This window comes from Acipenser ruthenus, chromosome 3, assembly GCF_902713425.1.
Source record: "Acipenser ruthenus chromosome 3, fAciRut3.2 maternal haplotype, whole genome shotgun sequence".
Lineage (NCBI taxonomy): Eukaryota > Metazoa > Chordata > Actinopteri > Acipenseriformes > Acipenseridae > Acipenser > Acipenser ruthenus.
This window is the reverse complement of record NC_081191.1, coordinates 61,412,273-61,427,646: the sequence shown is the minus strand read 5'-3', so window position 1 is coordinate 61,427,646 and position 15,374 is coordinate 61,412,273. Positions and strand designations below refer to the sequence as shown.

Genomic DNA, 15,374 nt, shown 5'->3' with positions numbered 1-15,374 from the left:
GTTACATCATTCTTCAACAATTCTTTCTTTGTGTAGCTGTTTTCCAGTATAGCTTGGTATCCACCTGAACCTTTTCTGGATCCTTCTAATAAACATATTCATAATTAATGTACTTGAAACACACACCCTGCTAATAAGATATATAGCTACAAGAGATTACAAGACATTGACATTGGTACAAGAGAGTATAAGACATCAACACCTCATCTTCCAAGAGTTTGTAAACATTAAGTACATTAAATATATGAAGAAATTAGTAGTTGTTAAAAAGTAGTAGAAGTATAGTATATGCAGAAAAAAGAGGGAAAAAAACACACCTTGAATACTCATGTTATAAGATATTAAACGGTTAATAACCAACTAATAAAAAATGTTTCCAGTGAAATGATTAGGGACATGAGAGAGGCCTTACAGTCTACCACTGGCTCAGCTAGTAAAATAATTTGTTGGGAACCCATAGCGTGTTAACATTGCGCTGCAGCAATCACTACTGGCCAGGTGCCCAACAAGTCCAGGGAGACTCTTGCCACTGGGTTTCAGTAGCTTGGTAACATCTGTTGCTAGGTTTGGTAAGTGAAAATGGCTATTGGTTTGCAGTAAAAGTGCAGATTGCCTGTTAATCTTCACTCCTCCATACCAATAAGTGGGCTGCAAGTACGTGAGGCAACAAACTGGATTAAATACAGTTCAATAGTCATATAACGACAGTAGACTTAAATGTCAGTGCTTTTAGGTTAAAAACAATAGAAAAACAAAGATATACATTAAAGGAACAGTCTTGAGATATACTGTGCATAATTTACAGGTAGATTTTAAAATGTACCAAAATGGAAAATCCTAGTGGACATTGTCAGTTACCAGAGGAAATATTTTTATACAATAATGAAATCCAGACACTACTTGTACTTATTAGTCACCTACTGCCACCTTGTGGTAGATTATTATTATTATTATTATTATTATTATTTATTTCTTAGTAGACGCCCTTATCCAGGGCGACTTACAATTGTTACAAGATATCACATTATACATTATTTCACACTACACAGATATCACATTATTTTTACATACAATTACCCATTTAAACAGTTGGGTTTTTACTGGAGCAATCTAGGTAAAGTACCTTGCTCAAGGGTACAACAGCAGTGTCTCTCACCGGGGCTTGAACCCACGACCCTCTGGTCAGGAATCCAGAGCCCTAACCACTACTCCACACTGCTGGCCTGATTACCATTATGTAAGGCATGCTTACAGAAACAATCTGAGTTAAGGTTTGTAGCTTGTTCTTCCTGTATTGTTTGTCATTTCTACAAAATTGATATTATTCTTGTGCTACCACTGCTCCTATCATCAGACAATTATCTATTCAGACGCATGAAGGTTTTTAGTAAGCAAGCTTTCTGAACGATGTTAAAAAGGTACAAATATCCCATTCACCACAAACCAGCAGTTGTGTCCAAATACTTGATTATTAACAATAAATTCTTACTTCTGTCATGCATGTTGCAATAAGAAACCGACGGTTACCTGGTAGGCAGCTGTAGATTGTGCTTGATAGCTCTGTCTGTCGTGGGCATGCTCTCTAGACAAAGGTTTGCTTTTCCTCCTGCGCCGAGACCTCCTGACAGAATCCTTGTTGGGCTCCTCTGCTTCGCTACTGTCCACAGTACCCAAACCATATGCTTGTGGGTTAAAGTTGATATCAAGTGCCTCGCCATGGTCTGGGCCTTTCCTCTTCAGTACCTGCTGCTTGCAGATCTGTAGCAGGCTGTCTCTCACAGAATGCACAGAGGAGGTTTCTGAATCAGAGAACATGGTCTCTGTGTCAGTGTACTGCCCAGAGGATGGGGAGTTGACAGGCCGATGCCTTGTATTTGTCCACTCAGGATCATACTGGGAGTCAGTGTAGTAGGTTTCACCTGAGAGCCTTCGTGGCCGCCTTCTTAACTCATTTAAATCATATTCATCTTCAGTATCTGAGCCCAGGTCATCATAGGCAGATATAGTGGCAGACTCCCTTTCAAGAGCTGTGAACACCTGGCTTTTGGGTTTGGTAACCAAACTTGGGCGGGGCTGAAATGTGCTTTGCAGGGCTATCCAGTTTCCATCAGGACTTTGCAAAACAGAAGATGGAGCTAGAGAAAAATATATTAAAACAATTAACAGAATCAAATAAGTAACCCACCTTTATTTTTGCTAAGTTAACTTCACTGAATTCTAGGCAAAAGGAGAAGACTACTGCAACTACAATCGATAGATATTATGGCTTAGCAAAGACAAAACTTCACTTTTGCTTGATTATCTTACAAGCCTAATCAGTTAAATTATTACAGTTTTTCTTTCTTTTTCATTACTGTTACTATTGATATTTACTGTTGTATTTTGCAAGGAAGAATGATAATTAGGTAATTAACTTAAATAAATCAAACACAATCATTTACTTTACTAGGTTGCATTCCTTATCTTCCAATTCTGCTGATGTCTTGCTGAGAATTGACATCAGTAAAACAAGGATCTTACTAGAATTATCCAGCCTATCCATGCTTCTCCAGCTTGGAAGAGTAAATGTCTTGGGATCATTTTTCAGGCTGGGATATCCCTCTTGCCTGCTCCATATTGCTTCAGAAATAGTAGACTTCCAGTTGGAATCCATTGGTTGTTCTGGAGGTTTGTCACCGGTGAGAGAGAAAGCAGACTGAGATCTCTGAAAAAATAACAAAATGGTAAATTCAGTTCGCTGACCACCTGGATTTTTTTTTTTTATCTCGGCGGACCACACAATAAACAGTATAGCTGACTGAAAAATAAGCACATAAAAAAGCACTATAATACTAAGAATAACCGTAGACTTACCTTTATTTGTTTTAATGCGATGGGTGGGTCTATTTCTGTGAGCAAAGTTATTTTAAAATTGGAGTTTTAAAGAACAGTTCTAGTTTACTTTTCATTAACACGAATTTACAGAGAGGGAAAAAAAAACAGACTTTTATTTTTAAATAGATAATTACAGGAGAAATATATTCATGTGAATTAGTTGCAATAAATCCATGACCAGCACAGCTACGAATCTCCAGCTATAATCTTTATTTATAAAACGGAATGTTTGGATGCTGCACACTAATTGGCTGTTAAGATTTTTTAACCCTGCAGTTAAATAGTACAATACACAGCAGAACTTATTTTTGCCGAAGCACAGTGCAATTAATAAGTTATCAATACACAGCATATTAAACTCGCAATAAAAATACACAATGTTGTGAGAGGTCTTTGAAAGTTTTTAAAAATTAGTGACATTCCTTTCTTCACATTTGATCTTTTTAGAGGCATGACAGTAGAATGGATAGAATTACAAGAACCAAGAGACACAAAGATTTAACAAGTCAACAACTTAATGAAATCGAAGAAAACAAAAGATTTGGGCAGCTGGTGTTTTTATTGATTTGATAAAACATAAAGAAATGTTAATTGACATAAAAACAGTTTGTCTTGAAAATGTAAATGATCTGTTACAATAATTATATGCTTCAGTGCGTAATTTGGCTGGTCAAGAGTACTCAATTGTGTTATGTCAGCCTCGTTGCTGGTCTCAATCGCTCCGTAAACAGTGCTGACATAAACCGCAATGATAGCTTGTTAGCAATTAAAAATGCCAATAATGTATTTTTGTATTGGCTTCTCCGGGTCAGCAGTGGTAAAGTGTGGATTGTGAACTTTGTTTTTGCCTCCTGTATCTTTTCATTATCAAGAAAAAGACCAGCACAGAGGCTTCATTTATTTTAATTAATTACAGTAAATGGAAATGTTGAAGACCTCCAATGTTTACAACAAATAGAACCTTGTTTGAAGGACTATTTATCTCCAAGCGGAAGGATATATAATAAAATTGTTTGTTTAAAAAAAAATAAAAACATTTTTTTTTTTTTATTGTATCCGTTTTATAAGCAGGATAACACTCCAGAGCTTGTGCGCTGTGTTGCATTAACATACAGCTTTGTTGGTTGAAGCCAACCCAACTACAGCTGTATGTTAATGAACACAACGCACACCCTGCCATGTGTTATCCCTTACTTTACAAGCTGCTGTGTTGAGTGCACGTGAGCGCAATACATGAAAACTCTAAAGAATACTGTAACAGGGTGCGTAAGGTTCTCAGCAGCGGAAGAAATGTAGATGCTACAACAGAATTTGTCTTTCAATGGCAATGAAAATTGCTGTTGGTTTATTCACTGGACGCTCTTCTAACTTAGAACTTTTAAACACCACTCACACTCTCTCAAGCTCTGCTCATAGTGGCTTTTTATAGCCCCCACTCACTCCTGATTGGACCATTTTTACAGTTATAAAGATGAATAATCAAACAACCAATCAGAACACAACGCAGTCTCACCGAGTGGGTAGAGAAAAACATTAGCTTTACTTGCTATAACTCAGCACACTCCATTCATGCAGGCCAATGAACACACATTAACAAAGGTAACATTTATAATTTACATGAGTACTTCCACCTTTCCCCATGGTCCAACATAAAGTCCAGAGCCCCATAATCTTCAGGCTCAACTGCTCCGTCGTTACAATACATTTTAGACACTCCAAAACTATATATGATGGAGAGTTTACACCTTTTTTTAACTTGGAGAGTTTCTCCATGTATGTATTTTCTTCCTGCTTCTGTAGCTGTTTTTTTAACAAAGCTGTCGGACGTGAAATGGTCGCCGCAAATCGCGGAATTGGACGTCTCAGGAAAAGCTTTCCTTTTAATTTTGACAAACTTGACCCAAAGTCACCTTTTAACAGGATAATTTGGAAATAAGTGCACTATGTCCACTGAAAGTGGAATTACCACTAAACATTACAGCACACTGTTTAACCATCACTAAAATAGGCCTATTATTTTTACTGTTTTAGTAACAATATAATAAATATTAGGCCTAATACAATTATGAATAACAATAATACGTAAGTCTGCTAAATAATGTAATAAGTACAATATATACCTCCAGATGTCTGTCAAACAAGCTGGATACAATAGGCCTTTTTCCAGCCAACTTTTAAGCTCGGTAAAACTTATGCGAATAAGAAGATATACCCGACAAACGCTGTAGAAAACGGTTTAAGTCGACCTTTTAAGAAGTTTTTACTCGCATGACAAGCTCGCTCGCTAGAGGTGGTTTTATTTTTTACTCGCAGCAACATTTTATTCGACACTTGCATGGAAACCGTAATGAGTGTATTTCTGGTCCCAGCGCCCTTCCTCGCCATTCCAGTGACGTCACATTGTTTAATGCGCATGCTCTGATGATAAAAACAAGTTGGCAGATGTGGAGCAAAGAAGAAACACAATTATTTTTTACAATTACTGAATGAATATGATGATGTCTGTGCACTTGATTTGTTTATGTTTTAAGTTCAAAGTTTTTAGCCATTTATTTCAATAAAAAAGTACCATTTATTATTTTGTTTAAGAAAATACTGGCATAAAAAAACAAGCTAAGAACATAAGAGGAAGAAACGTTTTAGCACTAATATATATACATATATTATTACAAAGAAATTGACCTTTTTTATTTTATGTTAGACTACTGATAAATAAAGTGGTAGAAACTTAATTTCCTAGTGTGTGAGTTGTCTGAATGTGTATTATGTTATTAAACTGTACTTTTGAAATCATGAATTTGTTTTCTACGAACAGGTAGTGTGCTCCCTGACTATTTTAGGGAATCCTTCTGAATCATATTATACGTTAATTCAAATCATATGATAAATACTATCCATATAAGGGCTGTATCAGGGAGTTTCCCAAATATAAACCAATCAAAAGTATTAGTATTTTTATTTTATTTTATCGTGTCACTGCCAAAAATGTGCTGATTTGCCTGACAATCACACAAGCAAATCCTACTGAATGCGTCACCTTTTGCTAAAGATATTAATTTAAAATAAATAACACAAACTGAGAAATATGTCAGAATTTGTTAATCTTTTTATTCTTTATTCAGTAATTATTTTCATATATTTTAAAAATTGGCTTTTGATTGGCTGATTTGGTGCCACTAGTTTCCTCAAGACTCCACTTGTGCACCATGCAGTGGCCTGAAACCTAGTCTTCTGAAACCAAGTTCCCTCAGCTTTAAAATTAAGTTAAACAAACTGAATGTTTAATTACAATGTGTAATATATATATATATATATATATATATATATATATATATATATATATATATATATATATATATATATACACTCGAAACAGGCTTTACCATTGGAATTTTCATAGTTAAAGCGCAGAAGTATAAATATAAATATATATATATATATATATATATATATATATATATATATAAATAACACTATTATAGTATAGTTTTAAAATATTATCAGATAGTATTATGAAATAGGTGACATATGGGCTTTAAAGCTCATTAAATATTTCATAAATCATATGGTGCACTTTATATTGCTATGGAGGTCTCACATGCAGTTTTGAAATAAACTCACTGCAAACATTTATCGGAATTAGCAGCTGGTTGGTTAATGACAGAAAAGAAAGTCTGATAAGAATTTCACTCTCCAGGTCAAAAGACCTTTAAAAAAAATACAGTCATTTAGTCATTTTGCAGTTTCTCCATGATTTTCCCAAGGTTATAATACAGTACGTATTTAACATAGTTAATTTGCTTACCATACTTCGGTTTGAGCTTTAAAATGCTTGCTTATGTTTTACCATGTTTTATTCCACTTTACTATTGGAAACTTTTATAAGGGAGGTATAACACACCACCGAAAAGTAAAGCACATATCCAGTTCCAGTAAGAGCAAAGACCCCTACCTATTATTACATTCACAGACAGATGGAAACTTCAAACAGTTTAAAATAAAGAGAGTTTAATATATGCCCTGACGGTTTTAATTTAATTTTGTTAAATTGGATTTTGCCCATCTAAACATGAACAAAGCTGGGGTTATATTTTCAGCAACTGTGGTAATGAGATCCACATGATCTTTGAAATGCAGATTGTATTGTGTTTATGCTTTGTCTTTTTGTTAATTTTTTTCAAATCAATCTCTGACATTTACAGTTTTTCAAGCCAAGAGAAAAAATATAAAGTGTTATGCAAGACCCTCTGGCTTTAAAATTGCCACACAGTTTTTCAGTAAGTAGACAATACAAATGTAATTTCATATCAAACTCACTACACCGAATAATTCCCAGGTGGTTCCCACTATTAAATGTTAAATGAAATTGAAAAGCTTAAAATGTTGCTTGTTGGCTGTTTCAACCCTGTTGTGATTTTCATTTTATTTTTTAATAATTTACTGTATATCCATTAAACAATATACACAATTCTAAGACATGAGATTGTAACACGTGGACGTCATAGCACTGTAACACATTCCAGTGTTATTGCATTAATTACTCAATAAGGCCACTATTAGTCTCAAAGAAGATTCATTTTATTTTTCACTGCAGCAGCAAAGTCAGCTGTACATTATACAACATTTTGTTAGACATTTTGTTTGAAGTGGTGTGGAAACATAAAAGCAGCAGATGGCAGCATAACATCAGAAATCCAATGGTGTACACAAAGACTGTCAATGGATACTAGGGTTGCAATGGTTATGATTTCCCCAAACTGAAACCAAACTGAGACCGACATTTTCATAAAACCGAACCAAAAATGCAATTCATTGGCAGTCTCAGCACTAAGCTGGCAGTACAAGGGCTGTTTTTATTTTAGAAACGGTTGGTTGGTGAAAGGTGCTGTTGCTAGTACTAAACTAACAGGCATATGCAAGCACTCAGCTTGCAGGGCCCCTGACAATTTGTCCCGTTACAGGTAATTTAGCTCAGTCTAGCTCTGCAGTAAAACAGTTGTGTATGTGTGTTATGCTGACGTCAGAAGATACAGTCCAGTACCAGTATATATACTAGGGGTGTGCAAAAACTCATATTTTCAGAGTAAATGTGAAGTTGTTAGGTATTAATTAAATCCAATAAAATGTGTTAATTCAAAATGTGGTCCCTTGGTTTCCCTTGTTTACACAATTATTGAGTAGTTGTGATCAAGCTAATACTCATTTATATTTTATAAGCGATTATTTGTCATACCTTTCTATTATCCTTTTGATTATATATATATATATATATATATATATATATATATATATATATATATATATATATATATATATATATATATATACTGTATATATTGAATTACCTTAATTTCCTTAGACATGCATCATCTCTGCGGTGCATTGTGGGATTGTAGTCCTGGGAAAGATGTTATCTCTAATTAAACTCGATGAAGAAATACATATCCCAGTTTCCACAGCGATAGCTTGAGTTTAGGTGACGAATCAGTTGCATTTGCTAGTTTTGCAACATATTTTCATTGTCAGTTTACTGCCTTGGTACAGCAGTATGGCAGTAAAAATGCCAGTGTCCAAGATGACAGGAAAAATTGCTTCCAATCAGTTTTTAAAATACTCAATAAAAAATGAATTGACTGGTAATCAATTGAAAAGGTGAAATAAGGGCAGATTTTCTTGTTTTGATTTATTTAATACTTGCAGACTGTAGCGTCAGGTTGGGTCATAATATCATTCTGTTTTAAATGAACAGAAATGGAATATACAGGGGGGTCCTAAGCCTTTCTCTGTGTCTGCGTAGTTTCATGTCACGAACTACCCCACTGACAGAGATTGCTTTTAAAACGAGTTGTTAACTAAATACTGGACAAGTGGTTTATCTTAACCATCGTTGAATAAATCCTGTGGCACCAGGTGTGTCTTCCAAAAGGTAAAAACCAGATGGTTTTGAATGCTTTGACACTACGGACAGAGAACAGTCCGCCTCATAAACCCAGCCGACAGTGGCAAAACAGCAGACCAATTGAGAACACCGGGCCATCTCGGAACGAGAACAGCCAATGGGAAAACACCCCATGTGGACTCGGGCACAGCCCCAAATAAACAAAGTATCCAATCACTGGGGTGAAAAGAGGATTAGAAAAGGACGAGCGCAACTTTCAATCGGGGCTCCCTGACACGCAGAACAAGGCTCTGAACTTTGACAATTTGAAGACCCGCAGCCTGCAATCGGCTTTAACAGAGAAACCGTTTTCGGAAACTCTGATACGGGATAACGACCCCAGTGTTTGCTTTGGTGTGGGAGCCCTCCTCGTAAGACGTCTAAAATCCAAAAAGTACTTGGAATCAAATCTCTAATTTAGCCCCGATTGATCACTGGAGGAAGATAGTTGGACATATCATTTTAAGTCGACAGAGACTGAAATATATTCAGTCTGTTATTTAGCTGGCAGTGTCGGAGTCTGAGGTGGAATATCCCAGATGTACTCGGACGAAGAGTGCATATCGTGTGGAGGATTTGCTGTTTCAGTGGAATACCTAAATAGTAAATGACTCTTGTTTTTGCAAAAACATTTCTTTCGCCCCCTGGTTCCGGACCCCGGAACTTTCCTTGCCTGCAGGACAGCCTTTGAGCGTCTGTTTTGATGAGATACGGACCAGCTGGAAGAGGCAGCGAAAGTCTGTTAAGTATTCAACACATAGTGTTTTTATCCTCTTATGAACTCGAGAATAAGCAGACCTTAAAGTAAAATTGACGTTTTGTTTGAGGTAGCATGTAAGAAAAGTATTATTGCTTTCAATTCATGCTTTGAGTTAATGAACACTATAGTAACTGTTTGTTGTATGTGATTTTTACAAATTGATGTGGGTTTTACAAGGCAATTATCATTCTGCGTTTAAAGCTAGAATCCAAATTAGCTGTCTTGATATTAGATAATTCTCATAAGGTTGTCTGGACACAAAGAGCGTCTTTATCTCGCAAGAGTGAGAATTGCCTTCTGAATCAAAACATCTACTGTATATGAGACTGATTTAATGGCGCTTTGATTATGAAATATTAACAAAAGTAAATATTTATGTTACTAACAACACCCCTGTTAAGCCTAACCTTTGTCTTAAGTAACTGTCAGGAATGTGGTTGTAACCTTTAAAGGAATCTGCCATAGATTTCTCTGGATAGCTAATCAGCTATCGGGAGTGGGGTGTCGTTGTTTAAATTTTCCTTTCTGTACTGCTTAGTTTAGTTAATTTTTCCTTTCTGTATAACTTTAGTTTAGTTGTTGCACCTTTATTTTTCCTTTATTTAGTTTTATTTCCAATGCATGGTTCTACATGATTTTGAATTCAAATAAGGTATTATATGATTACAACTTAAACTAGTCCAAATACATATATATATATATATATATATATATATATATATATATATATATATATATATATATATATATATTGTAGCGTGCACGGGGGAAGGCAGCAGTAGGGCTGGTAGGTGACATAATCACACACAAAGACATAAGCCCATTATACGCTCCTTGCAAGGGAGCCGGCTCTTTTGTACAGCGGTATTGGCACTATGCTTTAGTGCGAGAGGTCCCGGGTTCGCGCCCGCCCTCCGCCTCCATCAGGACCGGCTTGCTCCCTACTGTGGACCGGCCAGTGATGTCCAGGGGACCGTGGACGCACCTGCTGGTCAACCGTGTGGCCTGCCTGCCGGAGCCACCCCACCAGCGGACTCATAGTCCGACAGCTACCCTGCAAAGAGCTGTTTCCCCACAGCTGCCAGGATCTTTCCAGGATCCCTGGGCTGGGTACTTTCCCTCACCAACTGTCAGGCAGGGTATTTCCAGCCATGTGCAGACTCCCCTATAAAAGGGTCTGTGAGCAGGACCTCGGGGTTAGCCTGGAGAAAAAGGAACTATTACAAGAACCTGGATTGTTTAAACTGGTTATTTTGTTTGATTTAATTGTGTGAGAATAAACCAAATGTTTACTTTAAGCAACTCTGTTTTGTGTCCTTCTTGACATCGACACAATATATATATATATATATATATATATATATATATATATATATATATATATATATATATATATACCTCACACACTACAAAACAAATATTTGTTAACGGTAACTCAGAAAATACGATACATCTGATCGCTTTAACCCTTAGTGGTCCATTTATTCAGCGCGTCTCAGGCGCGTCAGGTTCAATTTATTTTCACACGCGCAGTTTATTTTAGACGTTTGTTTAAAAGTATTTTTTTCACAGTAAAACAGGTTTAAAAGGCACTGCATATCAACAGGACACTCAGTACTGCATCTCCAGCCCCGCCCCGCCCCACCCCTTGTTCACTATATTTTTCACATACCTCTACATAATAGTGCATACCGATAAATCATCTGATCACTCGTTTTATCACCAAACTCCTCAATAATGCGATCCAAGTCATTATTTTATTACTATAACATCTGAAAAAAGCTCTGCAAATGTCTGTGATATTCTTTCAGCGCTGGATGCAGAAGCAGCTATCTTGTTTGTTTATGTCCGTGTTATCTTTGTGGCTATCTGTATTCATGAGATACGCCCCCTTTTTTTTCGGCTTCTCTCGGCTCCTATCGGTCTCACTCGGCCATTGAATGGTTTTCTCTGCTTTTTCTGGAGAAAAAACGACTAGAGATCTGTTTTTTACGTCTTTTTGATGATGTTGGACAGGATCCGACATTGGACCGGAAAGGGAAAATTGCAATGTCGGACCAGGTCCAACATAGGACCGCAAAGGGTTAACCATTATTACATATTCAACAATTTACGGTAACTATACTGGCAAGTAATTGTTTGTTAACCTGCAAAGGGTTAAACTACCAGAAATTCTGTATTTTGTTCTTTGTCATATTAATTACTGGCTAATGTTCACCAAATGTTTGTATTTAACATGGTTTCTTGATATATCTTATATTAAGTGTAGGGTGCCGATAATTTATTCTGCGACTACTTGTAAAATATGAACCCGCTTGTTAATATAAGATGTTACCTATGTTCAATTTTAATTGAAAAAAGTAGTCACAGTCAGTGTAATTGTATTCCAACACAGCAAAAATATAGCTTATGTTACTGTTTGCAACAATAGTAAGCTTTACAGTATCTGTCAGTATAGAGCAAATGCATAATAAAGTCAAACCTGCTTAATATGATTCCTGCTAATGTCATCCTCTGCTTATTATCATAACATTGAAATGTCCCGGCCAGAATATAATGGAAGTCAATGGGGACGAGCACCATTACTCTGGTTAATATCAATCACATTTAATCAGTCCTGCAACTGATTTCCACCCCATTTAATATCCTTTTTTTGAAAGACAAGCATCAGATTAGTTTGCAGAGAACACTGCAATGGATCGGTCTGAGACCACAATCCTGTTTGGGCACTAGACTGGAGGGTGTTTATCATGCAAATTTCTGCAGCAGAGTTGCCACCTCCTGAGACACTACCACAGCGTCCTGCAGGACTGTGACTGATTTTACATTCACGCCCTGAAAGGGAGGAGGACCGCGCTTGAACTACAGTGAGTAGCCGGTCTGAATGGTAGTAAGCACCCAGATGTCTGAGGTGCACTGATGCCAATACTCCCTGAAAAGGGGCCCTGGGCCTGTGGCAGCAAACTCCTAGGGCTGCTGCACGGATTGTGGCTTGGCCTGAGGCTTCTGCCTCTGTGCCCGGTGGGGGAAACCTATTACAGCCACCTCTGACGGCAAGTGAGCCGGCTGTGCCGGTCTTTGAGGCTGCTGGGGTGTAGGGTGCCACTGGGGGTGGTTGCTTTTGAAGCAAGCAAACCAACTCCTTCATGGATTCCCGCATGCGGTGAGAGCGCTGCAGCATCTTGTGCACCGCGGGACCAAAGGTATGCCCTGGTGCAATAGGGGCATCAAGCAGCAGTGCTTTGTCCCTGTCAGGCATGCGTGCCTGGGAAAGCAACGCAGACTGGTTCCAATGCTTCTTATCTCCTTTTGAACATACAGCAACTGGAAAAGCATAAAACCTTTTTTTGTATCTGTCAAGTAAAATAACATTTGCACCCGAATCTCAGCACCAAAGTAAGACTCTGCAAGCAACCACATCCTCTGATGGTATTCTTTAACTTCATTATAAGTATCTGGGAGAAGGGAGGCTGTACCAGAAGGAAAGTAATATGGTAGAGGTGGCCAAACCGCGGCTCTTTTGCAGTTCAAGTGTGGCTCCCGGTGAAATGCTGGGTGACTCATACTTTGTGGCTCGAATGAACTGAAGAAAGAATAATAAATCAAAATGAAAAGAGAGAAAGTCAAAATAAACACAACAAGTTTATTATTTTTGTCCTCTGTATTCAATTGTGTTAATTATTCTTTCTTCCCTACTGTTCTCTCTCGTTCTTCTCTCCTGTTTCTTGAGCCTGCATGTTCACTGCAAGGATATTTTGTCACTTGCTGACTTTCGACACCACTCCCGGGTCATGCGTATTTCGATCACCGAATAATCCTTGAGTAATAAATGAACGTATGAGGCTTAAAACCAGACTGGGAGCATGAGTTTGCTTTCACAGAAAACAGTGTAAACCTGTGTCTCATCTGCAACAAATCGCTTACACACTGTAGTCTGCACAAGGCGAGCAACCTCAAATGTCATTATTAAACAAATCACAACAAAATTTCATCTCAATATCCTCCTGGATCAGTCTTAAGGCAGATGCTCCTTTCGACATTCAGTAAAGTAGCTGATTTAACGGCTTAAGCAAGCACGGAATATCGCTCATGCTAAACGTCCTTATTCAGATGAATGGATCTTTTTATAAAATTGGAGTGATGGCACTAGACTAGAGAATGCATGTTTAAATGTTATATTGGAGGTCTAAAATGTATATTATATTTACATATCTTAAGTCTCATCATGAGCAGATACTGTATTCCCTTTCAAAATAAATACAGTGCATTTGTCATCCACAAAACTCTCAAAAGTATTTAATGCACACAGCAGTCATTTTTTTTACACCCAGCATTCAGATCTTCAAGGGAAGAGCTTGTCAAAAAGAATCCTTGTTTTTTTTTTTTTAAGTGGTGTTTTTGGTGAAATCAGGTCAGTTATTATATTTTGCTTCATAATAACTGAATAGATTTTATTTAAAGTGCATAATACACAGTATAAACAGAAATCATGGAAAAACACCAGTGTTACATTTAAAGTTTAATACACTTTACAGTACAATAAAAATGACACAGAAACTGTGTAGGCTCTGAAATGTTCTATCCCTTGTTCTTCTGTACTGCACAATAATGCTAGTATTTAAAGTGCATGTCTTGCGGCTCTCGACCATATGGAAATTCTGGTATGTAGCTCGTAGGGTCACTTTGGCCACCCCTGTAATATGGTAACTTAAAATACCAGGATTCCTAAATATAATAATGTAGCAATATAAACTAGTGTAACACCAGCACTGTGTAAGGTTCTTGGGCACTTGGTCCCAGTAATCAGTGGCTTGACATTTTAATCTGTCGTACAGTGCGGATGTCTACTAGTCTTGAATGGTGTTGTATAACTTACATATTCTTATAGCATTTATACAAACCCGTTTTGTGTGGACCAGCCAACTGCTCAGGCAACTTAACTGTTCTAAATAACAAAAAGGAATTACATAAAAATGGCAGCTGTACCATGGACAGGCAAAACATATTTAAAACATGATACAGAAAGTAAAAGATAAAAATCTAAGAAAGTAAATTAAACAACCACTGACAGACTGCTTCGGTATATATGCACCGGGAAATATGCAAATATCAGCATTACAAGAGCCAATGAAATTGATTATTTTCCGATTACCCATTGTTCTCTATTCATTGCTTTTATTCCCCTTAACTCGAAAGCTACTTGTTTTTACTTACTCTCCTGAGCTTTTCAGAAGTCAAAGTACAGTTGCGCTGTACTGATGAGCCCCAAACAGGGCGAAACATGTCTGCAGATACTGTACTTTGACTTTTAAAACGCTGTGACTGTAGAAGCCATTAGGCAACTTTCACGTGATTTGATTGGCTCTTGTGATGCTGAAATTTGCATATTTCCCAATTACCCATTGTTCTCTATTCATTACTTTCATTCCCCTTAACTCAAAAGCTACTTGTTACACACAAACACACACACACACACACACACACATATATAAATAAATGTAATGAAATTGAACAATCATTCTCAGTTAGAAAAGTTCAAAGCACAGCTGATATTGGAGTCTTGTTCCTCTGCTTTAGTCACTTAATGTTTGGGTTAACCTTTTTTTATTGTTTGGGTGTCATTTTTCATTTACTTACCCATAAGATGTGGGATCCCTTGTGGCTCGTCTGAGAGGTGACAGTACTGTGCTCAGAGATTGTCGGGGATGTCTGGCCACTGCTTCGGGACAGAGGCCATGCCATCTCGGAGTCTGGCTGCATCTCTGAATTCTTTCTCCTCCTTATAATCTACAGTAAAATAAA

General features: G+C 37.1%; 1 protein-coding gene across 4 annotated transcripts in view; it reads right to left on the bottom strand.

Moving 5' to 3' along the window:
- The window catches only part of LOC117435689 (rab effector MyRIP-like), a 193,114-nt gene that overhangs the window by 56,415 nt on the left and 121,325 nt on the right, over positions 1-15,374 (bottom strand). For all 4 annotated transcript variants that reach the window (XM_059014731.1, XM_034059042.3, XM_059014732.1 and 1 more), the window contains 3 exons: positions 15,210-15,359; positions 2,521-2,704; positions 1,528-2,135 (listed from right to left, as the gene is read on the bottom strand). In XM_059014731.1, coding sequence (XP_058870714.1) covers positions 1,528-2,135; positions 2,521-2,704; positions 15,210-15,359 — 942 coding nt within the window. The remainder of the gene's footprint in view (positions 1-1,527; positions 2,136-2,520; positions 2,705-15,209; positions 15,360-15,374) is intronic.